Source organism: Hibiscus syriacus, unplaced genomic scaffold, assembly GCF_006381635.1.
Source record: "Hibiscus syriacus cultivar Baekdansim isolate YM2019G1 unplaced genomic scaffold, ASM638163v2 tig00116959_pilon, whole genome shotgun sequence".
In the NCBI taxonomy this organism is placed as follows: domain Eukaryota; kingdom Viridiplantae; phylum Streptophyta; class Magnoliopsida; order Malvales; family Malvaceae; genus Hibiscus; species Hibiscus syriacus.
The window spans coordinates 1870090-1897854 of record NW_024063485.1 but is presented as its reverse complement, the minus strand read 5'-3'; the positions used below and the strand labels follow the sequence as shown (position 1 = coordinate 1897854).

Below are 27765 nucleotides of genomic sequence, written 5' to 3'. Positions count from 1 at the left end.
TTTCTTTTATAAGATTTAGAGGAATAAACATGTCTATTGTAAAAGCTATTTTTGACAAAATTAATTTGGAATAAATTCTTCTTTTATTTTTGATATTTTTTTTCAAAGTTATCTTTTTCATTTTCAAGATCATCAATTTTCTTTTGATGATCCTCATGAACTTTTAAAAGCAAATTTTGCAAGTGTATATTATATTTCTCAAAATCATTTATTTTTTCTTGCAAATAATTTACTTTGCTTTCAAGTTCACTATTAGCCTTAGAAAGTGAGTTATTTTATATTTTCAATTTTGAATGAATCTTTTTGTGTTTTGAAATCATGACTTCACATTCTAACACTAATTCATCATAGGCATCTTGAAACTCATAAAATGTATATGAATTTGAATTAGATGAGTTAGATGATACCTTAGAATCTTCTTTGATGGCCATGAGGCAAAGATTGACTACTTTATCATCTTCATCATCGACAATGTCTTCATTACTCCATGTAGCCACAAAGCCTTATTCTTTGGCTTGCATGATCTTTTCTTCTTTAAGTGAGGACTATCATAATTGGTGTTTTTTGATTTTTGGCAATGTTAGTATATGATAGGATCATTCTTCTTCTTCGATTCATGTTTTCTCTCTTTTTCTTTGGATGACATGAATCGCTTGAATCTCTTGAAGATCTCGACCATCTCTTCATCTTCTTCATCCGCATCTTCACTAGAATATTCTTTAACATCATTTGTGGCGATGACAACATTATTTTCTTTTTCTCATTTTTTTTCTTCTTCTTGCTCATCCTCTTTCACCATCAACTCATGAGTGAGCAAGGAACCAATAACCTCATCAAGATTGAGAGACTTTAGGTTCTTTGCTTTGATTATCACAGTCTTCTTTGATTGCTAAGAATTTGAAAGAGAGTAAATCATTTCCTCACAAGCTTTTCATTAGAGATGATTTCTCCATATCCCTCGAGACCATTGAAAATCATGGAAAATCTACCTGTCATAGCTTTGATTTCTTCATCCGGTTTCATCTTGAAATTTTCATAGCTATAGTTGAGAAGACCGATTCTTGTTTCCCTTACTTCATCAATTCCTTCATGAGTAACTTGGAGCTTGTCTCAAATCTCTTTGGTATTTGAACAATAGAAAACTCGTCCATATTCATCCAGGCCTAATGTAAAAAGTAGAATGTGCATGGCCTTGGCATTTTGTTGGAACTTATTTTTTTTTCCTTCTTAACTCTTATCTTCCATTTCATTGGTTGGTGTAGATTGACCCTCCATTATTGAGTTCCAAGCTCTTATATCATTTGCTTGAATGAAGAGACTCATCATATTCTTCCAATAAGCATAATTTTCTTCATTCAAATTTGGTGGCTTGTTGACCGGGTGAGAATCTTCAATGTAGTAGGAGCCAGAGGTTGAAGCCATCTTTATCAATTGATTGTAATAGTTGATAGAGCTCTCATAGAATCTTCTCAAGGTTGTTAGATCGTCGATAGAGACTCGTTCTGATACCAATTGTTAGCTTTATCGATCAATCAAGAACTGCCAAGAGGGGGTGAATTGGCTTTTGAAAATTTTATGGTGGAAGCAATCAAAAATAAATCTCTACACAAAGAATTTAGAGTGGTTCAAATTCTCAACCAAGTCTACATCCACTACCTTAGCATATACACTAAGGATTTCTTAATTCCACTAGAGTTGAAACCCTTGAATACACACTCTCCCAAAAAGTAATTACAAATTTAGCAAACAAAAGAAAATCCTCACAAAGGCAAATGTGTGTGCACAAATTAAGCATTCACCAAAAATCACACATGAGCAAATTTAACAATGTAGCTCAAGAGTGTGTTACAAAGAAATTGGCAATTTTTACTCTAAAACTCTATTGATGTTGGTATGAACTTGCAATTGATTTTCTTGTTATTCTCCACTAGAATCTTGGTCCATTTTATGTCTTCTAACATCAATCTAGTCGTTTGGAGTCGTTGGGGATTGAAGAGAACTGTTGGATTCATTAATTTTGAGCATTTAATGCTCACATGCGCATTTGGTATTGATACCGGGATGTTGGTATTGAGACTGAGACTCTCAACGGTCAAATTTATAATCATTGAACATCAATATCGATATTATTTAAGTATCGATACTCACCAATCGGTCTCGATACCAAGGCCATGATATCGATACTAAAAGGGTTTCTAGACTTTTGGTATCGAGACTATCATACTGATCTCGAGACTAGAAAGTGTTTTGGCTAAAAATCAACTTTTTTTTAGCTTTAAAATAATATTTATAAAATGTGAATCTACTAAACAACACTTGTGATTATTTTTCACACTTGAAGGCGCTTTAAAATCGTTTATGACAAATTATTTATAAAATTGTCAAATGTAAATTTTAACAACTTAAAATATTTAAAAATCACAAAATCAAAAGTTACTTCAACACAATACAAAACTCTCCTTAAAAAATCAACCAATCAATATTTGATACGTAATTTAATTTTAATTTTTTTCTTTTTAAAAACCTAAATTTCATATATAAATTTTGAAAACCAACTTTTCCTATTTTTCAACAAACAATAAAAAAAATGATAAATTCTCAAAATACTCCAAAATGTCTAATCCTAGAGCTTATTTTGTCGTAAATCATTGTTGTCGACTATCATCTACCCACGTGTCGATCACCATCCACACTTCTGATTACAAATTACAATCTGATTGATTGAGATTAACATCAAACTCTACTTTCGATTAACATCCGTCCTCAACGCAGCGATAACTTCACGCGGTGACGTATCAACACAACAACAACACTGTTGAGTGGATTCCCCTCGTAAATAATACCAACAAGACATGAGATTGTAATATGAATGTAATTTAAGGATTTAAGTCCATAGATTTAAGAATTTAGAGTTTGTATTTAAGTATACATGGACTGGGGCAAAGACAAGGGGATGACAAATATTGGGGATCTGACGACGGATGGGTAGGGGCTAGCGGGTGTAGCAATGACGGAGGACAGTCAGCAATCGAGTTGATGTTTTAAGATTAGAGGATTTTTGGGTGTTTTTAAGATTATAGAGAAATTCTGATTTTTTTTATTTTTAAATAAATTTAAAAAAAATTAAAAACATGTAATGTTTCATGTTTTGAATGGTCAATAATTTTTTTTAAACGTCTCTGATGGATCAAAAACTCAAAATGACAACGAAGAAATCATTAAACACATACCTTAACTAAAAAAAATAAACACCTAAAGTAGATACTAAATATAATTTATACACATACTTTTAATTAAGATATATTTCGATGCTCCTTCATAACTATGCTACAAGAGATATATGCTTAATGTAGTTCAGAAAGTTAATTTTTTTAATAGTCTGGATGATTATAAGATAATATTTATTCATAAATTTTTTAATCATTAACAACGCTCACACCATGCAGACACAACTATTTAAATTTAAAATCTTAAAAAAATAACATTACCTATTACCTTTAACTACGAAGAAGACTCAATCTCAAACCATAATCTCAGGTCCAAAACTTCCTCATTATCATTCGAGTACAACTTAAAATATAAAAAATTACATTGGAAAAAAGTGAATCTAAAGATTCTTTTTAGTATTTTAGCTTTTATATAAGGTAGAAACTAGACGATGTTGTATGAAAAAGATAGGTGGCCTAATTAAAGCTATGCTAGTGTAACTATCAAAAAATTTAGGCACTCGTGAGTGTCTCGATTGCCCTTTATTTTCGCCAACCAAAATGCCTGTCTTTATGGGTTTCGTAAGTGTCCACTACTCATGTTAGCTGAATAGAAAATATATTAGGCTTGTTTTTTAAAATTTTAATTTGTTAACATAATTTTTTTTTATGTTTTTTAAAATTTATAATATTATATCAATTAATTTAATTTGTTTAATTATCAAAATAAATTATTAACAAATACTTTTATTAATTTTTGTGTTGAAGTTTGATATTTTAAAAATTCTTTTAGACTTAATTGAATTTCTCAAAAAGAATTCAAAGTCGAAACAAATTTAAAAATTTTGTTTGAAATAATTTTCGACTTAGGTAAACGTTTCAAAAATCAATTAAATCCTTTTTGCACTTAAAAATAAATTTTTTTAGGTTTATAGGCAAAAAAGATCGTTCCTTCTTCGAATGATCGATCCTTAAGGTTCAAATTTTCAAAAGATCATTTATTTCCTGGAACATAAAAAATGATCAATTATTTTCCTAAAAGAATGGATCTCTTGGCTAACAATGGTGATAATTTTAAAAATGATCGATCCTTCATGCCATAATTTTTTTATTTGTAGGTAACAACTCTATTGCATCCCAACAACTCCTAACAATTAGTAATCATCTATATTATATGAAAACAAGTTCAAAACAACTCATAAACTAAGAGAAACATTATTGACAAAAAATACTAATATCAACAAAATCTAATATACCAAATTATTATATTCTTAATTGTAAAATACTTGCGAGCTATCATTGTCAAAATTTCTCAAGTATTCTTTAGGTGTATTGTGATTTCGTTTTTTCACATGACAAGTTTTTTGTTTGGCTTTGTGATAGTTTATCATTCATGACAAAATTAACACGACACACATTGACAAAGCACGTACATTCTATATACGCAATTGCTCGAACATAACTTCTAGGGAGAACAACACTCCCTTTAACCACTGAAATCACTTGATGGGTTCATTTCCAAGGTTCTCTTTATGTTGAAGTGTTGTATGTTATGTACCTTTTATTACTTTTAAATAAATCAACGATGTACTTGGATTTTAAGGGAAGAAAGCGCAATAAGGCGCAAAAGGTCCCTAAGTCTAGGCGCAATGAATAATGAACATGAGTGTGCCTTTCTTATTCAAGGAACAGGCATGTGTCTTATAAGACATTGGCAAAATGGTCCTTTGGATATGATTCTAGGTTCTCGTCTTGATCTGGATCGCATGATGGAGTTGCCACTGATCTTATTGAATTAGGTCTATCAAACATCTAAATTTTACTAATTTACCAAATCTACATCTTAATAGAGATTTGTCAGACCCGATGGTCAATTACAATCGAAGAAGGATGAGCACCCCTCAAATTTCCCTTTTGGTAGCAACACGATTATCGGTTCTCTTAATTGCAAAAATTGAAAATTAGAAGAAAATTTAAAAGTTCGATATGAGTTACTAACATTTGATTTTGTTTCGGGATTTAAGAAGGAAATATAAAATTAACGTAAAAATAAATATAAATAAATAAATAAACACTGCAAAATAAGAAAAAAATGTCAATCTATCCATTTAAATAACAAATAAAATAAAAAATTGATATTGTTTATTAGGATTAGACTGAAATTTATTTAAAATTAAATGGCCAAATTGTAAATAAATTACAATTATACCTTGGAAAGGACTAAAATGAATTATAAGGCACAGTAGGGGCAGCGGAAAAGGTTTCCGTTGTTGAACATGTGTTTAAGGGTGATTGAACCAATTATCAATGCATTCATTCATCTTTTGCTTGAATATGCTTCATTGTGTTTTTTTTCCCTTTTTTGGATCCCTCCAAACTGCCAACATGTAGGTTTTCACCCTAGAGGTCATATCCTTTGACAATCTGAATCTTCAAACTAGTTTCAATAGATAAACATTATGGTCTGAGATCACTTCATTTGTAGGTATCTTTAAGTACACTGCATCTAGTCAACATGGCGGTGCTTTGTTGTTGATATTTTTACTCATATAAGCAAATTTACCTTCGTCTTGCCCCCAATGTGGGGAGTGATCCTTGGTTAGGTTAAATCCAAAAGAAAAGTATTTCAGGCTCAAAATGGGACATCAATGGATATACTTTTTTCTTTTCATGAATGGATAGTGAAACAATGTCGTTCATCATTTCATACATGAAAATCTTTTTAAAAGATATATCCTTAGGGAGATATAGATTAATAACTAATTTTATTTATTGAAAAAAAAGTCATTAATGCATGATGATTCTTCGATTTTTTTTTAATTTTTGGTTTTCCCCCAATTATTCAAGCTTATTCTCCCTATTTTGTCTTCTTACTTGATGTCATTTGGATTTTGTTGTGACAGAAGAGAGTTGTTTCAGGTTGCTTTAAATCAATATTCAAATTAGAGTCATTTTCATTCACCATTGATATCTAGATACCTAAAAAAAGCAAGGGAAAGATATACACACACATACAATTGTGAGAAATTGTTATATATATATACACACACACACAAAGAATCAAGAAAATGAGTGAAAAAGATGTTTTCCAAGATTAAGATAATTTTTTATTTATTGAAAAAAAAGTCTAATGCATGATGATCTTCGATTTTTTTTAATTTTGGTTTTTCCCCCAATTATTCAAGCTTATTCTCCCTATTTTGTCTTCTTACTGATGTCATTTGGATTTGTTGTGACAGAAGAGAGTTGTTTCAGGTTGCTTTAAATCAATATTCAAATTAGAGTCATTTTCATTCACCATTGATATCTAGATACCTAAAAAAGCAAGGGAAAGATATACACACACATACAATTGTGAGAAATTGTTATATATATATACACACACACACAAAGAATCAAGAAAATGAGTGAAAAAGATGTTTTCCAAATGAAAATATGGAATGCATCTTTTAGTGGAACTAAGTATAATGTATTTTATTTACCCTACAAAAGATCACAAATTGCCTCGGTATGAGCAAAGAGGGAGAATTTGATTATTATTGTGAAGAAGATTTGGAAATCGCCTGTAGCTCTTCAGCAGTCTAATTGTTAGGCACAAACATTGGTGGTAATGGATGGATACCATAACTGTCAATTTCCTTATCACCATCCTCGACTATGGCGTTAACTCCTGTTTCCCTTTGACTAGGTAGAGGATTTTATACAAATTTAGGGGACTCTGAATCGCTGAAATGAATATATTTTTATCTCGTAATCTTTGAACGATCCTCTTAAAGATGGGGTAGTTTTTGATTAAATACCTCGAGACACCACAATGATATTCACAATGCATGCTCTCATCGTATTATGTAAGGTATGGTAGCTTTAGAGGTTCGACAGGGTACGATGACAACATATGTGTATTATAAAGCTGTTGAAACAGTTCTTTTTATGTCACGGGAATAAAGTTGAATTGTACTCTTTTTTTCTATCGTCGGCTCCCTTGAGTATTGAATCGGATGATTTGATGATGAAATAGTGGTTAAATTTGTCTTGGAGACATGTAAAACCCTTCTCCGCGCTATAGATGTTCAAATTATTAACCTCACATTTGTTCTTCTTCACAGCTGGCCTGCTTTGAGATTCGCCTCCTTCAATATTTCCCTATTTAATGGTCATTTCTACAATTTCTTTGATTATTATGATATTAGTGAAACTCTTGAAAGTGATTTCAACCAAGTATCTATAGAATGGAGCTTTAAGAGTGTGTACGGAGAGCTCCCTAGCTTTTTTTCTTCTAAAGAAGTGTGAACTTACACGGCTACATCATTCCGTCGTTATGTATATTGTCTGAAGCTCTTATTGGGCCTATTTTTCATACTTTGTAACATCACCCGGTCGGGTCTCATATAGTTCAGGTGCTTGTATTGTTCAAGGAAAGAGCTAGCAAGATCCTTCCATGACCTGATGTGAACTTGGTTCAGCTGATTGTACCAATAGATCGTCGGACCTGTCAAACTCTCCTGAAAGAACTGAATCAAGAGTTGATGGTTCCCTACATGTTCTATCATTTTCGGTAGAACATTGTGATATAGGCAGAAGCACAACTATTCCTATCGAATATTTCAGTCTAAAACTTTTAATTTTGGAGGAAAGATTAGATCTGGGACCAGACTCAGCTGTACAACGTCGACCATATAAAATCATTTTTCCCTTCACAGTCTTAATTTGGTTATAAATTTTTTACCTTTTCCTTATTTCTATTTTCTTGTCCTTTTCGTTAAAGTGGAATGCGATAATCATCGGGGTTGTTTAATGGGTTCGTTATCGAAGCATGTGCCCTTGTGGCAGAAGCATCCACTAGATGCTCTTGGGAGATCCCTAGGTGTGATTATTAGCTTTGGTACTATCTTTTCCGTGGTTCCTTTAGAACCTCCCACTCCTAGGATTAGAGTAAAGTTAAGTCCTGACAGCCTAGCCATATTCTAATCAACCAAGCTATTGTGGTTCTTACGATGGTGTCCCTGATGTTCTTATGATTTTGGCTTATCTTATCCTCAAGCTCTTTCTGCAGTTTAACGAGGTTGTTTTCTTTTTATCTTTTTTAGTTCACCTACCATTGTTTTTGTTTTAAATTGAGTGTTATATGGATGTGGTGGGTCTAATGTTTTTCCTTTTGGAAGAAAATAATCCTTGTTACTTATTTATGTTTTAGTAATGGATACATATTAAGAAGCTAGTAAAATTAAAATGCAAAATGTATGATGAATGCATGAGGATTTTGAGACATTGATTCAAAAGTGTCTGTCATAATAAATACCCTAGTTTCTCTTGCAAAGCCATACAGGTGATGGGCTATCCTTTGAACATGATCTAAGAATTCCAAAATGACTACATCTCTTGCCTTCACTTTTTGTTAGGCTCACTTCCATCAAAATCACCACAGTTGTCCTCCACTGTGTGGAACTATTCTGAAGTTCGCTTAGTTTCTTCTTGTACCTTCCTATGACGCTCTGTTCTTTTTATAGACCTCACATTCAATGTTTTCCTTTTCCTTGCATTTAGGGAGACCTCTTTAATCTCATCATCTTTTGTTTGGCTCGATCTACTCCCTTAATCATTGTCAGGTTTGACATGGACCATACCTATTGGAATTTTTTCATAGTTCAACAAAGTCATGTATTCCTCAGTAATTGACATTCTTCCTTGTTGAATGTGAAACAACTGTACCTCAGATTCTAGAACTGTACAAATGCTCAAGTTAGAGCCTCATCCACTCATACATAAAGTAGATGTTGATAAAACGTCTTCTTCTTCTCATGGTTTTGTTTGTCTCACATGCTTCGTAGCTCCTGGATGTCGTTCAAATTTTGTTCCTACCTGAACATGATTTCTATCTTGCATGCTTTTTGACAGAAAAATCCTAACCACATGTATTTCTAGTTCGAATGGTTGGAATTGTAACAATCAGAGAAGGAAAAATAAATGAGCATCAAAAGGTTCGAGTATGGCTTTATAGTTTGATCTTATCTCGCCCAGCAACACGATTTAGTTATAAAAAGAGACTTGATTTCTCCTTATCGATGCCCTCTTTGGCTTGTAAAACCCTCGATCTTAAACTCATCATAGACTTATACAGAGCAAGTGAAACTCGAGAGGATACATTCATCTATGTCTGAAAAAAGACATAAATTCCTACGAAGACATAAGGTATATAAACCCCAAAGGTTACTTTTTAGGACTAAAACAGAAGAAATTGTCACGAAACCATTGCTTTCACCCTCACTTAAAAGGTTTGGATCTCGTGTATAGAGCCTCTAATCACAAGGCTTGTCATCTTCTATTTTCTTCAACCCATTCTTATTCCTCTCAGAAGATTAAAGGTAAAAGCTTTATCATTTTTTAGACTCATATCTGCATCCTAAAAGTAAGATTCAAACTCAGTAACTCCAGAGCTTTCAACTGAGACCCCAAGATTTAGTTTTTGCTATGGTTGAGAAAATGAATTTGTGAATGAATTGAGGAACTAGTGGGTTTTAATCTGATTTCCAAATGTTTTTATCCTTAAGAAGTGTTTTTAAACCCTCCCTAATCCTCTAAAACCAGTTAGTAACCAATACATTGATTCTCTTGTAGTGAGAGAAGTTGAAGAAGGATCTCAAGCAATGTGAAGGAAAAACTTACCTTGTGTTGAGCTTTTGACATTTCCAGCAGCCTAGAATCATCAGGTAACTTATTTCTAGCTCACATATACCATGTGTAGCTTATTTAGATGAGATTTGGTAGGTTTCATGAGTTTGAAGAATTTTCATGGTAGATTCATACTTTTAGTGTTTCAATATGTGTTCAAACCTATTTATGACCCTTATTATCAAATAAAATACTTAAACATCAGTTGGGGACCTCAACGGGGCATTTGGGTATGAAAATATAGGATTTTTGTGCCAAAACAGAACACCAAGTAGCGACAGTATCGATACTGTAAGAGCAATACTGATATTGTACTTCAGTCAGGCATAAATTGGGTAGCTTTATAAGGGTGGTATCGATACTCATTTATTGGGTATCAATATTATAGTCGGAGTATCGATACTCCTCATAGGGGTATAGATACTGGGGTAATTTTTGAAACATCGATCCTAAATTTTGTATCAATACTCATCCAAGTATCGATACCCTAACACCAGAGTATTGATACTCATCCCAGGGTATCGATATTGCCTTAATCAAAAAGTCACATTAGCCAGGGGGTATAAATGAGGAGGAGAGCTCTCTATTTAGAGTTGAGCTCCCTCTCAATCAATGGCCAAGATCGTTTTACATGAATGGTTAGGATTGATTCCCACCTAACCCAAATCCCTTAAATCAAGAAAATCCCACCTAACATTATCCTTCTAGAATCCTCCAAGGAACGGGCCAGATCTGATGGTTCTGGGCAAGCCCAATACTCTGTATTATTCTCTTACAAAATTCTGCGCGCACATGTCTCGGTCTGAATCCAAGAGTCTTGACAGACTTGCCCCCATCTAAAAAGTAAATTGATTGAACAGTAAGTAAAACAAACTTACCCGACTTCACACCTTCCACCAAACACGGTCAAAAAGATCGTTGTTTGCCAACAGGTGGGTATCGATACCAAATGTCTAGTATCAATATTGAAGGGTCAGTATCGGTACCCACAAAAAGATTTGGATAAATAATCCAAGGTTTAAGGGATCATACTTGAGGTGTCCCAAATACACTCGAATAATAACAAATAAGACTTTAAGTGATAACAATAATTAATATAAGAACAGTAGAAACCATAACAATTAGGCTACATAAAACCAACCTTGTTTGATGGTCGGGAAACAACCAGGTTAGACGAGTTCATTTTTAGCAGAGTACGACAGTCAGTGCTTTGGCAGTTCAGCACCCGACTGGGTGCCAGATGCCCCAAGACTCGACGGAATGATTGACGAGTTTATGTTTCTGAATATAGAATTATGGATTCCCACCTGATATGCTAGAGGGGTGTGAGCTCTAAGATGACATAATCTCTGCCACACCATGATTCCGACCATAGTTCACATATTTGGTTTTAATATATTATGTCTTCACATGTTTCAGACATGTGCCTCTAGTCAACTCTTTTAATGAATGCATATAGTATAATAAAGTTATTAGTGAGGCACTTATAATTGCTCGTATTACTAAAACAATTCTTATATTTCAAAACATTTAATGATAGATGCCGAAAAAAAATACTTTCAATCGATAAACAGGTGATTAAGGCGTGTTGTAGCCTTGTAGGCAATTAAGTTTACATTTCAATCATGAATAATTTTAATTTTTAAGCATGGACATATCTAATCAGAACATTTTAAATATAAACAAAGTCACAATCCAATATGAGAAGCATTTTAATTTTTTATTTTAATAAATTTATAATGAATTATAAATCAATATATTTCAAATCAAAAGTGACATTTATTGGTAAAGAATATATATAAATTTATAAATTGAAAAAAATATGAAATAGGGATAACATAAACAATTACGAATTATACGAATTATATCTACCTAATCATATGTTGAAGGTAATTGATTTTATATAAACTTTTAGTTGATATTAGTTTCGACTTTGATCTTTGAATAAATTTATTTTTTTTATAAACTTTTTTAATTAATAATAATTAGTTTTATTAAATAAAAATATCTAAAATTATCACTTTAATCTATAAAAATAAGAGTACTAATCATACAAGTATATTATTTCTCCTAAACTCACCGAACTGTATAAACTTATCACTATAAATAGAAAAGGTCATATAATGGTTAAAAAATTTATCATATAGCTCAAATAAATAATAGATATGAAAAAACATTATTATCAACGATGAATGATGAACACTATCAATACTAATATATATATATATATATATATATAGTAATAATGATTTATTGATAAACTTGACATTATCACAACTCAATTGCAATCTATTTTTAGTAATTATGTGCGTCTATCAATATCTAATTTGATGGTCTAAAATATGGATAAATTATTAAGATAACTAAATAAAAAAACTCTTGAAAAATGATAGGAAATCTAATCCTTAAAAAAAGAAAAAAAAAGATGTATGACAAGTTTTCATATGAATGTGTAGTAGATGCAATAATGAATTTATGCAAATAAGTAAGATGAATTTATGATATATCAAAGAATAAATCACAATATGAATGATGTGAAACCCTCTCAATGCATTAATCATTATGGAATATTATTATTACAAATGAAGAAAAACACACTAGATTTCATGTCTATGTACAGGTAATTAAACAGATTATCCGCGTTGATGTCATTGTTATCAGTCTTTGCACTGACAAATTAAAGATAAATGACATGAAATGATCAAATCATGAAAACAACAAAACAATTTTGATGGAAAATATTAATTTCTTCAAATATTATTTTATATTTTAAAAGTAAATAATATGTTCATTATTGGTGGTTGAATTTTTATTCTACAAATAGATTCAATTATATATTTGTAAATAAACTTGTTTAATATTTATGATTAAATTAAATAATTTAAGCAAATAGATACATAAAATTTCAAATAAATGTATGTAAAATATTTTTAAAACTCTTAATAAAAAATAAATTAAACATTAACAAATATAAATACTTTCAAATTTATTCAAATTCAATTCATCGATGTGACTAGATTAATTCAATAATTCCGAAGAGCAGATATCGAATTCTCATATTTGAAATATCTATTTTACCTATACATATGTATGTGAATGTGTGTGATATTTTTAATAGTTTGGGGTGAGTATAAGTTACAGAGTTGTTTAGGATATTTTCACGGTCTTGATGGAGAAAATTTAAAAATAGGTCCTATAAAAATAAGAGTATATTCTATTACTTTAAGCTATTAAATTAATATTATATTTATAAGTCACCAAAAATGATTAAATTTTGTCAAACACATTATTTTTATTGTTTTGTTAAGAAAACACCTTAAATAAAACTAAAAGAGAATAAAACAAATTGAGTGTGAATATGATATGAAGCTTGATTTTGAAAAATAAATAAAAATGAATAAAAGTATATTATTTTACCTTTAGATTAAGATTAACAATACTAAGAGATAAAAGATATTTGATAAATTGAATAATGATATTTGAAAAAGAGAAAAAATATGGTTAGATTTAATTCGAAGTTAAATGAATTAATGAGATAGATGAAGAAAGAGAAAAAATTGAGAATTTTGTAGAACTAAACAAATTAGAGGCCCCCAATTATAAAGATAGAAAGTGGGTCTATTTTATAAAATTAAAATAAATTAGTGGTCCTCAATTGTAAAGATAAAAAATGGATACCATTTTATAAAATTAAAAAAAATAAGGATCCTAAAATAGGGGTCTTTATTACCACTAAGATCACTCTCGCTTCGAATATGTGTGATTTGATATTTGATTCTATCAAGAGAAATGCTTCATTTCTATCTTAGAATAAAGATAAGAGAAGAAAAATTGGACGAAAAATGTCTACTTGTTTTCGAAAAGTGAGACAATGAGCACCTTTTCTTTGCTTTCTTTGGGCCTTGCCTTTTTAGTTTTCTTTTGCTTATTTTTGGACTTTGTTAGCTTTTTCCATCAACCAATGAAGGCCATATATGACACTAGTTTAGTTCTCTGTTGATTTTTAAGTTTAGTTCTCTGTTGTTTTTTAAGATAAAGTACATAAATGACCTCTCGATTATAGTGTTATTTTCTTAAATCGTGAAATTATCAAAAGTTATAAAATGGTCTCTTAATTATAGTGTATTGTTTTGTTGAGTCCCTCGACTATTAAAAATTATAAAATGATCACAAGACTATTCATATTTTCTAAAGTCATTCTTTTACGTTAAAAAATTGATAATCATCTAAGCTGGATGTTAACATGCTAACTGAGATATGATAAAATCTTATCCTAGAACCATTTGAACTATATAGTCGTTTGAGATTCTAAGATCATATTTTACATATATCAGTTAGTAGGTTAACGTCCAACTCAGAATATCATTAATTTTTAAAGGAAAAAGATAATTTTGGAACATATCAATAGTCAGTGATTATTTGTGTACTTTACATTTTTTATTAGTATGAATGATTATAAAATAATATTTATAGTCATTAACAATGTATATACACCATGTAGATGTAATTATTCAAACCTAAATCCTCTAAGGAGAATAACACTCCCATTTACCATTGAGATCTCTCAATACATTCTTCTTTGTTAATTATTTAATAGCTTCTAACCTCATAATATGAAATGAAACACCTTGTTAAATCCAAGTAAGAAGCTAACGAACTAATTATCAGAAACATCCTGGGTCTCCAATATTTATTTTATAATCAATATTCGATATTTCTTACTACTTCTCACAAATTATATATATATATATATATATTATTAATTTAGAGTAAGTATAAGGTAGTATCTATCTAAAGATAAATTCTCAACAATTTGACATTGAACGCTTAGACCCTTGACATTCTTAGTTCTCAAACCCGGAACCTCAATGAATTACAATAATTCTTTTATCACCGAGATCACTTGATTCGTGCTAACAAACTATATTTAAAGTTTGCATATGGATCCATTACTTGAAAGTTTTAAGTTAATTATCACATCATTCTATAGTGTGCATAATCATGGCACCTTGCAAACCCTTTCTTTAGACCATAACATTTTCATTAAACCACAAAAAAAAAATTTATTTGATTTAATAATTTTAAAAATTATATATTATTTTCATTAATAATGTATAATAATATTGTTCATCGACCGTGTCTAAACTTTACAAAACTAGTACTTCAGATCCAAACCCTTTCTTTACACCATAACTATTTTCTATTTTATTTATTAATTTTCTTTAGTTTGGACTACATTTGTATTAAATAATTTTTGGGTAAAGCCCAGTCACCAAAATATTCTTTCCTAGGGCTTCTACTATTGTATTTAATATGTATAATTCTTCAACCATAGCCCAACTTTGATTAATTAGTATTTTCTGCAATTATTGTTTCGGTTTTCTTTTTAAAACAATATTTTAAAGCATTTATTGTCATTATTCAACATTTACATGTTTATATGCAAAAGATAAATACTGTAAAATTAAGAAAAACTAAACATGAATAAAAAGTAAAATAAGGTAAACTATGCATTTAGTACCTAAACTATCAGTTTAGATATATTTTGCTACCTAAACTTTTAATTTTTTAAAAATCATACTTAATGTTTAGTTTTTGTTTCATTTTAGTACACATGGTTAAAAACTTAAGGCGTTTAGTACCTAAACTATAAGTTTTGGTCCGATTTAGTACCTAAACTTTCAAATTTGTTTTTCTTTCAAAACTTGACATTGAATTTTGAATATGGGTACTGCAATGAATCAAAAACTAAACTTTAAGTATGGTTTTAAAAAATGAATTAGGTACTAAAACGGATCAAAACTGACAGTTTAAGTGCTAAACACATTATTTACCCAAAAAAATGTCAAATATAAGATAATAAAGAATACATCTTTTTAAAAAATAGTAAAATCTCCATATTAGTATGGATAAAACGAATTCTCAACAATTATTTATATTACATTACAAATAATTCTCATCCAATCAAATTTATATTTTTTTAATCAAAAATTTATTAATTCATAAATATTTTTTTAATATTATAACAGACTAATATCAAAATTTTCTTTAGATATATCAAATTTATTATGTGTTCCAAAATAATAACACTAATACCAATAGTGATGAAAACAAAATGCTCAAGTGAAAGAATCAAATTTTAAGAAAGATTGAAAATTAAAATCAAAGGACTAAAGGGCTTAACATATATTTGTAATACTTAAGAGTAAATAAAAATGTAGTTAATCATTTGCATGAATCAAGCGACCTCGTTGACTAAAATGATGATTGTTATCCTCGAGGTTTTGAGTTTGAGCATGATGTTTACAAGGATATTTAAGCGTTCATTGCAGTGGAGGATCCATGAATTTAAAAATGGGGGTTCAAAAATTTTAGTACTCTTTTTCCAACAAAATGGTATGCAAAATTTATTATTTTCTTCTTCTTTTAATATATTGAATTATATTTAATAACTTATCCAAAATAATGGGTACGCATTTGGCCCCTACGAAGCCAAGTGCATCTGCCCCTGATTCATTATTAAATAATTAGAGTCTTCCGAATTAGTGCTGTCATATAATCACATCCTTTTAACATTCAATCTAAAATCATATAATTATCGTAATTTAGGTAACGTGAATCAAAGCCAGTATTCTTAATTGTTGATTCTCAAATTCAATGAACCTTGAACAAGAGTCAAAGTGGAAGAGATAAAATTTTACCAAAATAAGGTGCTACCTGCAATAAATACCAAAGGCTACCTATGCACCATGCCTCCAATAACCGGGGACAAAGTTGAAAGGATTTTTCTGGTCCAATAAATGGTAAGATTGCATATAAACCCTTCTAGTTATTATATAATGCTTCATAGGCCTTTTTCTGTAGTACTTTAATCTACTTTTTATTTTAGTTTCTATACTATTTTTCTTCTAAAAAGTAGAGACGTTTTAAAGAAACTTATGACATTTTAGTGATTTTTTTAAATTATTTTTTATATTTTTTAAAAAATTATTACGTTTGACATGTTCTGATTTAATCTTGTGATTTGTATGAATGATAATGATAAAAGAATAAAATGTTAGGTAGAATAATACTATAGGGGGAAAATGGAGAAAAACAGTACATGGACCAAACTGAGAATTAAGCTAAAGTACAAGAGAAGATTTATATATTACCTCATGAAATGAAAATTTGTGATTCAATCCTTCTAAAAGTTGTATAATAATAAGCTAGTATAGTGGTAAAATTGCATTTTGACTCTCACAAAATTTATAATTAAGTATTGCCACCCAAAAGTTTAACTTCTTCCACCCCTGGATAAATGGAGAATTTCAAATTTAGTCCCTATTTAAATTCATTTAGTCAATTAAGTCTTTTAGCCTTTTAGAAAAATAGACACTATGTAACTTTATTGCATTGGGATACCTCCCCTTTTCAGTGATTCTTTCGGAGAAAGGATTGATATTTGTTCTATTCCATTAGTAATAAGGGAAGAATTCGGGTCAGGAAAAAAAGAGAAACATATCTATTCTATACCCGATAAGTATCGATACACAATGGGGTTGATCCTATTTTTTAAAATTGAGCTCACACATGATGGGGACTTCCACCTAAGATCTTGATATACTCATGGCATTGAGATCTTTGCCAACTCTCTCAAAGAATTATTAGTTATAAAAATAAATTTTAAAGAACCTAAGTTTATTTAAAAGTTTTTTTGGCATAATATCAAAAATTATCCCTAACATTTAATTAAATAATCATTCTAATATATATATGGAGCACTTTGACCTTCAATGTTTCATTTTAGGGCAAAAAGGTTTCTAACATTTGACTAAATAGTCATTTTAACTCTTATTCTTTTTATTTGAAGCATTTTAGCCTCCAGTTAGGGGTGCTCACTATTCAGTTTTAACCGAATTAACCGACTGAACCGAATTAGTTCAGTTAATATTGTCGGCCACCGAATTAGATCGGTCGGGGAACAATTAATACTTTTTTCAATATTCAGTTAACGGTTAATTCGGTTCGAAATCGGTTAATTAACCAAATTAACTGAAATTATTAAATATTATATATATTATAAGTATATTTTAAGCTCAAACCCATTACAAATTAATACCCGATTATTTTTTTAATCACACTAGACTCATTAAGTAATCAATACCTAATTAATTTTTAACTCAATTAAAAAAATATACATCTATTATATTTAAATTAATCTAATTATAAAAATTACAAAAATCAATTAATTCGATTAACCGACTAAATAACCGAGCTTTGTTCGGTTCGGTTAATATTTAAAAAAAAAGTTTGATTTGGTTAACGGTTAAAGAAATAAAAAAGTTTGATTAATTCGGTTAAAGATAATTCGATTCGATCGGTGACAGAATTAACCGTTTGAACATCCCTACCTCCAATGTTTCATTTTAAAGAAAAAAGCTCATATTTTGAAGCATTGACCATTTTTTAATTAATAGTTTCCATCAATGAAAAGAATTTTTACCCTAAAATGTGAGGTTATGGTCAAAATGTTAAGATAGAAGTTAAATTATCAAATTTTAATATATTTTTTTTCATTATGAATTTTTTTACTTCAAAACTATCAGCGGCTATCACTAATACGAGCTTTTTTTATTAAGGGCCCCATCATTAATTTAAACATTTCTTACATAACAAGCATAATTGAAGTCTTTATCTTCTCGAAAAGACCAAAGATAATGTGAACAATTGGTATTGATCATGACACGATTTCTACTTCTGGGGTACTATAAAACATATTATATAGTTCAGACACCAATCATGTGACACATCGTCAATTTCTTTAATCTTTGTTAGTGACAAGATTAGCAAATCAAGAAACTTGATTTTGAGTATTTTCCTGTAAATCTTCAATGCTTGTTAGGTACTGATTTGTTTATTATTTAGCTCCAATTTGTGCATTTGTTTTTCAGTAATGGAACAGCTCCCTGAGTTGTCTCTTATCCACCATCAAACTGAATCAAATCATGGATTTTAAGTCCAAACAATAATTAGCATAACATGAGCTAACAAGTATACCTACTTGTTAAATTAGCTGGTCTAAATGATTTTGTTTACCTTTTTTTGTTTCAAAATGTTTGATTAATCACTTATAAAATTTGGGTTTTGATTTTTATAAGTTATTAATATTTTTATTAGTCTAGAGTGATTATAAGATAGTATTTATTCTAAAGACTCAATAATTTGACAATAAACACTCAAACACTCTTGTACATATTGTGTTTAAACTTTAAAACTCAAGGGATAACATCATCCCTTTAACCAGTGAGATTGTTTGATTCGTGCTAAATAAATAATCTTAAATATGTTCAAATTTTAATATCTATAAATAGAAAAGTGAGCATCAAATTCATAAGCATGTTACTATTTGTAAAGGAAATGACAGTCTTGATTCCATTTATCTTTTTGGTGCGGAAAGTTTGGTGATTGATTAGCTTGAGAATAATAATATCTTTTTCATAAAAGAAAGAATCAATTCATCAAATTTCAAGCAACACATTGTTTACAAAGTGTGAATTTGGGCTGCCAATTCCACTACATAAATTTTCTACAAAAATCGTGAACGATTGATTCCCTTTTTAACTCCATTTCCAGTGTTTTTTATCCGTCCCACTGTTGTTCAATGCACCAAGGAGGCCTAGACAATCATTGATTGTTATTCTTATCTTTTTCCCATAATTTCTTTCACAATTTTTTATGAAAAATTTAGATTTTTTTTATCCTTGGAACTGATTATGAGGACATAGAAGTAAACTCTGGTTGAGAAAGTTGTAGTGGTTCATATCAGTGTGGCTGCTGCTGTTACTGTAACAGCAAGGCTTCTTTGACGTGTTCATCAAGTAATCCTCATCGATGCTCGAGTATTGCCGCTTGAGTTTGTTTTCCATGTTCAGAACCGAAGAGCTGATGCTGCTGATGTTGTTGTTGTTGTTGCCATTGGTGGTGTAGTTATTCACTAGCGGATGCTCGATATTCGCGAATGCGAACGAAGACGGCGGTTCGTATCCGGATCCATTGCACTGGTTGTCCGCCAGCAAACTACTCAGGAACAAGTAATCCGTGGCGTCTAACAGGTCGGAGAAGGAACGAGATTTCTGAGGCTGAAGGGCATTGCTTGTTGGAGGGTTTTTAATGGCAGCTGGTAAAAGGGCATCTTTAATGAACTGTTCTGCTTCTTCTTCTTCTCGATCTTGATCACTTGTTGCTGCACTTATTGTTGCTGTTGAAGATACAGCATTGGTCTTCTTGTAAATCCGACAAAGAACCCAATCATCCAACTGAATAAAAGAACAGAGAGTAATGACATGAATGAGTGAGTGTAAAAAAAAGGTACATTTCCCATGGAATTGCATCACACTACCTGCCATTTAGAAAATATAAATCCACTATCCAAAATGCAATAATTGAGGCCTTTTTTTTTCATTTTATTTGGAAAAATGGGAAGAAAAAAAAAACAAAACAAAATCAGCGTCACAATTATCAAAGCATACGTTGAAAATTCATATAGAATAAAAAGGTCCCTTCGGATGCCAAATTAAATAGGGTGTTCTAAAGATGAGGCTCACCCTCATGGAGGAATCTTTGGATTTGAGTGGCCTGTTGTTGAAGTTGAAGTTAGGGTTGTCTGCAAGTCTATACTCATGCATGATCCATTTGGTCTTTACCCCCTTAGGGGGTCTGCCTTTGTAGAAAACAAGAGCTTTCTTTACACCAATATTCTCATGCACTTCACCCCTTCCATCCGCCATCGAAGAGGTAACTATGACCTTATCGGTGCCGGTCGCTTTCCAGTATCCGGACGCGGCTGCCCTGTTTGGTCTCGCACCGTTAGGGTACTTCCGATCTCTCGGACTGAAGAAGTACCATTCTTTCTCACCAAAGGCGGCTTTATCTGATCAAAAAGGAAAAAAAAAAACACAAACACAGGTACAACGTTCAACACAAGCCTTAAACATGACAAAAATGATTTCCCTATGATGGTAACATGAAAAAGGCTCACCTGGTAAGTCCCAGGGGTTGAACTTGTAAATATCGACATCGGCGATGATCGAAACGGGGAAAGGGGAGGAACTCAGTTTCTTATTTAGATAATGAAGGATGAGTTCCTCATCTGTAGGGTGGAACCTAAAACCTGGGGGCAAACTTGATTGTGGATGCTTCATGTTAATTACTATTACAACCTAGAAAACAAAGCTTGAGATGATTCAACTAAGCTATGAATATAAACAAACAAACAAGAAGATCAAACAACAAAATCAAAGGTGAAATTAATCCTCCAAATCCATCTCAAAGAAGAAGAAGAAGAAGGGGATTGAAATTTTTGAGAGAGGAGGATGGGTTGGCAATTTATGGATGTAGGATTTTTGTCGTTATGCAGAAAATTTTGTATGAAAGAAAAATAAAATGAAAATGAAAGGAGGGGATTAGGCCAAGGCGATAATACTTTGTTTTTTTTTTATTTATTGAAGGAGGGGTCCCATGCCAAGTGCCAGCTGTTGAGGGGCTTTGAAATTGAAGATGATTGGTTTTGCTTTCCAATTTTTTGCATTGTTTTGAAAATCGGACCGGATCGGTCGGTTCAATCGGTTTAATCGGGAACTGTTGTTTAGTCTGGTTCAAATTAAATCGGTTGAACCACTATTAGTGAATTTTCGGAACCGTTAAACCGTTCGAACCGGTCCGACTGAAAATCGGGAAAAACCATCAATTTTTTTTTTTTTTTTAAAATTAAACTAAACGACGTCATTTGTTAAACGAGCCAAGTCGAACTCGAGTATTACTGAGCTTGACTCAAACTTTAAAAGTAAGCTCAACTCGACTCAAACTCACGAACTAAAAATTATCAAGTTCAACTCGAACTCGAAATATAATATTGAAACTTGAACTCGAAAAGGCTTGAACTCAAAAAAAAAATTAGAAGCTCGATTGAAGCCTAAAATTCGAGCTTGATTGAAGTGAAAGAATAGTTCACTCTATGCTCACCAAAAGGCTCCATGATTTTGCATGTCAAATTATCTCTATTATTTATAGAAGTTAGATGGGATGCTCTTCTATGTTTCTTAGCCATGTGGATTGTTTTTTCTCATATTTTTACTCTTTAGACTTTTGGGATGTTCTTCTATGTTTCTTAGCCATGTGAGATTGTTTTTTAAAAAAATTAAACCAAACAATATCATTTTGTTATGATTTTTTTAGCCCCAAATTTATTTTTTAATTATAGTTATATAATTATATTTATTATTTAATATGTTTTATCTTAAATATTATGTTGTAGTTAATTTGAATCATTTTGTTTCACTTGATTTTATGGTTTTTAACTCATATATGTTATGACTTGCTTTGAATATAACTTGTGATATACAAAATTATTTTTTATTAAATATTTTTGGTATTTTATTTAATTTTTTAAATAATTATGATATCGTCCGATTCTTTCAATCGATTAAACCGATTGAACCAATGAACCGATGCATGATCGGTTCGCTAACCGATCCGATTCTGAAAACCATGATTTTTTGTCTGCAACTTAAAGATGGCGACTTCACTAATAACATCATTTTATTTACAACATGATCTCTTGCCACGTGTTTACTTCTCATATCTAGTTAGCAAGAACAACTAATGCTGTATTTTTTTTATTTCTTTAGTAATAATATAGTAATATCTTACCATAATACATTAATATATCATTAATTTTTTAATAATTGGTGATTAAAATGAAAAAATATATATAAAGTTAGTGTTGAGAAGTTGATTAAGAAGAAATGAATATCATATGTTTTATTATGCTTATCCTGTAACTACAACACAACTAGTTTATATAGGAGTCATGACTTCAAGTTCACTCAATCTCTCAACTACCTATAACATTTAACAACATCTATAACAGACTCCATACGTCACTATTCTTAACAGCCATAATAACTCACACACATCAGTAAAGCTTACTCAATGCACACATTAGCAATGCATGCACACGTTAACAATACATATTCCAGAATGCAATGCATGCACACATTAACAATGCATATTCCAGAATGCAAATGCATATTCCAGAATGCAAATGCATATTCTAGAATGCATATTCCAATATTCTTCCCGATTCGTTGTCCTCTTCCTTTTACACTAACAAGGTAGAACACACATCTTCTCTCGAAACAACTCAAATGCACCTTTTGTTAGTGGTTTTGTAAGACCATCTGCCACTTGATGAGTTGCTGGAACATAATTAACTTGAATCTGCTTAACTGCAACTTTTTCACGCACAAAATGAATATTCATATCAAGATGTTTGGATTGTGCATGATAAACCGGATTTGTGCTTAAGGCAACAACACTGGTGTTATCACACCAAACAACATGCATACTTCGATATTCAACTCCTAGATCACATAGCAGTGAACTTATCCATGTAACTTCTACATCAGCATCAGCTATACTACTGTACTCTGCCTTCATTGTAGACCTGGAAACTGTTTTCTATTTTCTAGAGTTCCAAACCACAGGACACGGACCAAGAAATACTGCAATACCAGAAACTGACCTCTTATCATCCAAACTACCACCCCAGTCAGCATCAACAAAAGCAACAACATCCTGTGATGCACCAGTACAAAAGAATGTCAAGCCATAGTTTAGTGTACCAGCCAAATACATGAGTATCCTCTTAACAACAGCTAAATGTAATTCACGAGGAACATGCATGAATTATGATGCTTTATTTACACTAAAAGCTATATCTGGCCTTGTATGACATATATATAGAAGGGCACCAACAATACTATGGTATTCTCGAGCATTAGTGAACAACTCACCAACTTCCTGTGACATCTTTGGAGCACAACCATCGGGGTAACTGTAGGTCTAGCTTTTAACATGTTTTCTCTAAAAGCTCAAGTATGTATTTACGCTGAGACATCACTAATGAATCCTCTCTACACTTAACTTTAATTCCCAAAAAATAAGACAATTCTCCTAGATCCTTTAAAGAGAAATCATGACTCAAAGCATGAACAACACTATCAATACCATGAAGAGAGCCATCAGTAATGATAATATCATACACATAAACAAGTATATATGTATGGTAACCTGCATCATTTTTTACAAACAAGGAAACATCATCTCTGGATTCAGTAAAACCTAATCGAATCAGACTTGCTTTGAGCTTGTCATGTCAATTTCTTGGTGCATGTCTAAGGCCATACAATGGCTTGTTAAGTTTGCACACAAGAGAACTTCCATCAACATCATATTCCTCAAATCCAGATGGTTGGTTCATAAAGACATCCTCAGCAAAATCACCATTTAAAAAGCATTATTCACATTAACATGCCTTAAAGACCAATTCCTTGCAACAACAATAGAGAGAACAACATTTAAGGTAGGAATTTTTTATAACAAGACTATATGTATCCTTGAAATCATAGCCTGGAACTTGTGAACAACCTTTGGTAACAAGACGGGCTTTATACCTTTGAACAGAATCATCATGATTCTTTTTAACCCGAAAAAGCCATATACAACCAACAACCTCATGATCTACAGGCAATTTAACAAGAGTCCAAGTGTTATTTGACTGCAGTGCATTAAATTCTGCCTGAACTACTTCCTTCTAACTGGGCGACTCAAAAGAACTATAAACATCAACAAGAGAACTGGTATAAACCTTTGGTTTAAACACACCACATTTACTCCTAGTCATCATTGAATGTCTGTTCAGTGATACACTAGAACCATCACTTGCATTTGGCACACAACCAGCAGTAGACTGTGATACACTCATCTCTCTAGGAGACCTAGCAACATCATCCTGTGCATCATTTGGAACAACAACTTCAACTTCTTGTTTTGCATTCGGAGTACTATTCATTTCCCCTAACAAACCAGGACTAGAACCATCACTAGGTAACATTGGATGACTGCTACTAGCCATTAAACCATGCACAGATTCAGCAGAAGCCCTATGTTGAAATTTACTCACATCAGCCACAATTTGTAAAAAGCCAACTGAACTATACACATTAGAATCATTAGATAACTTCTCATGCACTATTGCAAACGAAAATTACAATTCATCAAATACCACATGTCTAGTTATATACACTCAACCAGTAGCATCAAGGCATTGAAAGCTTTTATGTTGTGGACTGTACCCTAAAAAGTACCGGGTTTAGATTAAATTCTAACTTGTGCTTCAGGTAAGGGCTCAAATAAGGGAAACACAAACACCCAAACACCCTCAGCTGTCCATAATCAGGTTTCTTATGAAATAACTTTTCAAATGGAGATACTCCTTTCAAAACTGTGTAGGAAGCCTGTTGATTAAATGCACAGCTGTAATAACAACATAAGTTTAGAACTTGATTTGCATATAAGCCCAGAACTTGATTGGCATATAAGCTTGTGCAAGCAACACAGGAGAAAGTTCGATCACATGACGAATCTTGCGTTCAACTACTCCATTTTGATCAGAGGTGTGTAGACATGTAAGACAATGAGAAATACCACCATTAAGCAAATATCTCGACAAACTGCGATATTCTCCTCCCAGTCACTTTGAACTGCTTTTATAGGTAAACCAAATTACACCTAGATCATTTGTTGAAACATCTTAAATGCAATGACAGCTTAAGACTTATCACGTAGCAAGTATAACCAAGAATGTCTTGTGCAGGCATCAACAAACGTAACATAGTACTTATATCCAATTGAGACAACATAAGAAGGTCCCTACAGATCTGAAAAAACTAGTTGAAAACGAGTGTCATACACAGATGTAGATTCAGGAAAAGGAAACTTATGACTCTTTCCCATATGACATGCAACACAGGTTGTATTATTATTTCTTGAAAGAAGAGTTACATTCAACTCTTTACACACTGTAACTAGGCTATCATGCGAGGGATGACCCAACTGCTGATGCCACAGATCATACACATTTTTAGACAACTGTGTTACATTAATTTATGCTCTAGAACGATCACCAACTGAAGAGTTCACACCAAAAACATACAGACCACCATATTCTCTTCCTCGAAGTAAGGCTACACCAGACTTCTCATCACGAACATAGCACTCATGGGCATGGAACTCGAGAAAAAAATTATTATCCCTAGTAAGCTTTGACATCGAAAGTAGATTCTTGGTTATTCTTGTCATATGCAACAAATCAGTTAGCAGTAAAAGATGAGAAGATGAATTCAAAGATGCATAACCAATAGATTCAATTTCTAAAGCAACTCCATTACCAACAATTAGTTTACCTGGATTATTAAGGTCAACTGATTGATTAATATTCACACCTTCAGAGGTAACATGATGCGTAACACCTGAATCCATGACCCATTGTTCACGAGAAGACGTTGGTTTTGAATGAGCTAACAACTTAGATCCAGTTCTCTTAGCAAGACAACACTCACATCTAGTGCTTTTGTTGTCACTCACAGAATAATAAGCAACGCTATATTCATCCTTTGAATACGAGTTATTATTAGTTGTAATACCAGGAAAGCTTTCATCAAATCGATGCCAACATCGATCTACCAGATGTCCATTTTTCCACAAAGTTGACATGTAGCCTAGTCTGACCTCATCCTCAACCAGAAGACCTTCCACGTGAATATGACTGACGAACAAATGACCTAGACTTAGATTGATCCTCATATCCACCTGATACCTTCCCTTGAGCAATATGAACACTCATTAGAAAAGACTCAAGTGACTCACCAAAGCCAACAATTGCGTTTAAGTATCCATCAACATATTGTACGTGGCATCAAGAGTCATTGATTCTCTCATAGTTGTTATCACATCCATAAACAGCTAATACTCACAAAGTAACCCCTTAAGAATGCTAGCTACATGCACAACTTGAGAGATAACACTCCCACAAGAGGCCAAGGCATCACATACTTCCTTTACTCTTGTAAGGTAAGCTTGTATTGAATCATCACCTTTCTTAAGGGATTCTAGTTTATAATGCAGATTAATAACAACAGTAGTAGATTGATTGGCAAAAAACTACAACACCATATTCCACACTACGGACGTCGTCTCAGCACCCACAAACTGAGGTAGAAATAGTGGATTAATCGTCCAAAGTAACCAGGACACAAGTGCACTGTTATGAGCCATAAAGTCCTCATACAACTCATTCGGTACTACCTCACCTGATCCATTAAGCACCATCGCTGGCAAAACAGATATGATCCCATCAGTAACCGCTCCAAACGATGACTACGAACCGTTAGTAGTATTTGTTGCTTCAATAAAAGAAAGTTAGCTTCATCAAGGATGACATTTACCTTCTTATTGGAGAAGACTTTAGCGTTCCTCGAAAGAACCTCCATCTGTGAGGTAGAACCATCACCATTCAACATGATGACCTCTCAAGCAGCGAAAGAATAGACTCCATGTTGAGAATTTGATTAAGAAGAAATGAATATAATATTTTTATTATGCTTATCATGTAACTACAACACAACTAGCTTATATAAGAGTCATGACTTCAAGCCTACTCAATCTCTCAACTACCTATAACAATTAATAACATCCATAATAGACTCCATACGTCACTATTCTTAACAACCATAACAACTAACACACATCAGTAAAGCTCACTCAATGCACACATTAGTAATGCATGCACACGTTAACAATGCATATTCCAGAATGCATATTCCAATAGTTAGGAATGTTTTGAAAAAATAATAATTAGGTAATTAAAATAATAATTTAGTAACTAAACATATAATTTATCCTTTTTCGTTTATAGATTTATTGCCACATGTCCCCCTTCCCATGTTTTGGCCTGGTGAGATATACAACATCATAGGCCAAATATTGGTTTTAATCCTTCTACTGTGCT

At 31.8% G+C, this 27765-nt stretch overlaps 1 protein-coding gene across 1 annotated transcript; it reads right to left on the bottom strand.

Moving 5' to 3' along the window:
• Positions 1-19397: 19397 nt before the first annotated feature.
• On the bottom strand, positions 19398-27277 carry LOC120189821. Its single transcript, XM_039192996.1, has 7 exons — positions 27068-27277; positions 25912-26579; positions 25122-25232; positions 23568-23572; positions 20896-21066; positions 20462-20787; positions 19398-20173 (listed from the first exon to the last, which is right to left on the bottom strand). The coding sequence occupies exons 1-7, from the start codon at positions 27275-27277 to the stop codon at positions 19613-19615; spliced, it is 2052 nt and encodes a 683-aa protein (XP_039048927.1). The 3' UTR covers positions 19398-19612.
• Between the last annotated feature and the right edge of the window lie 488 nt (positions 27278-27765).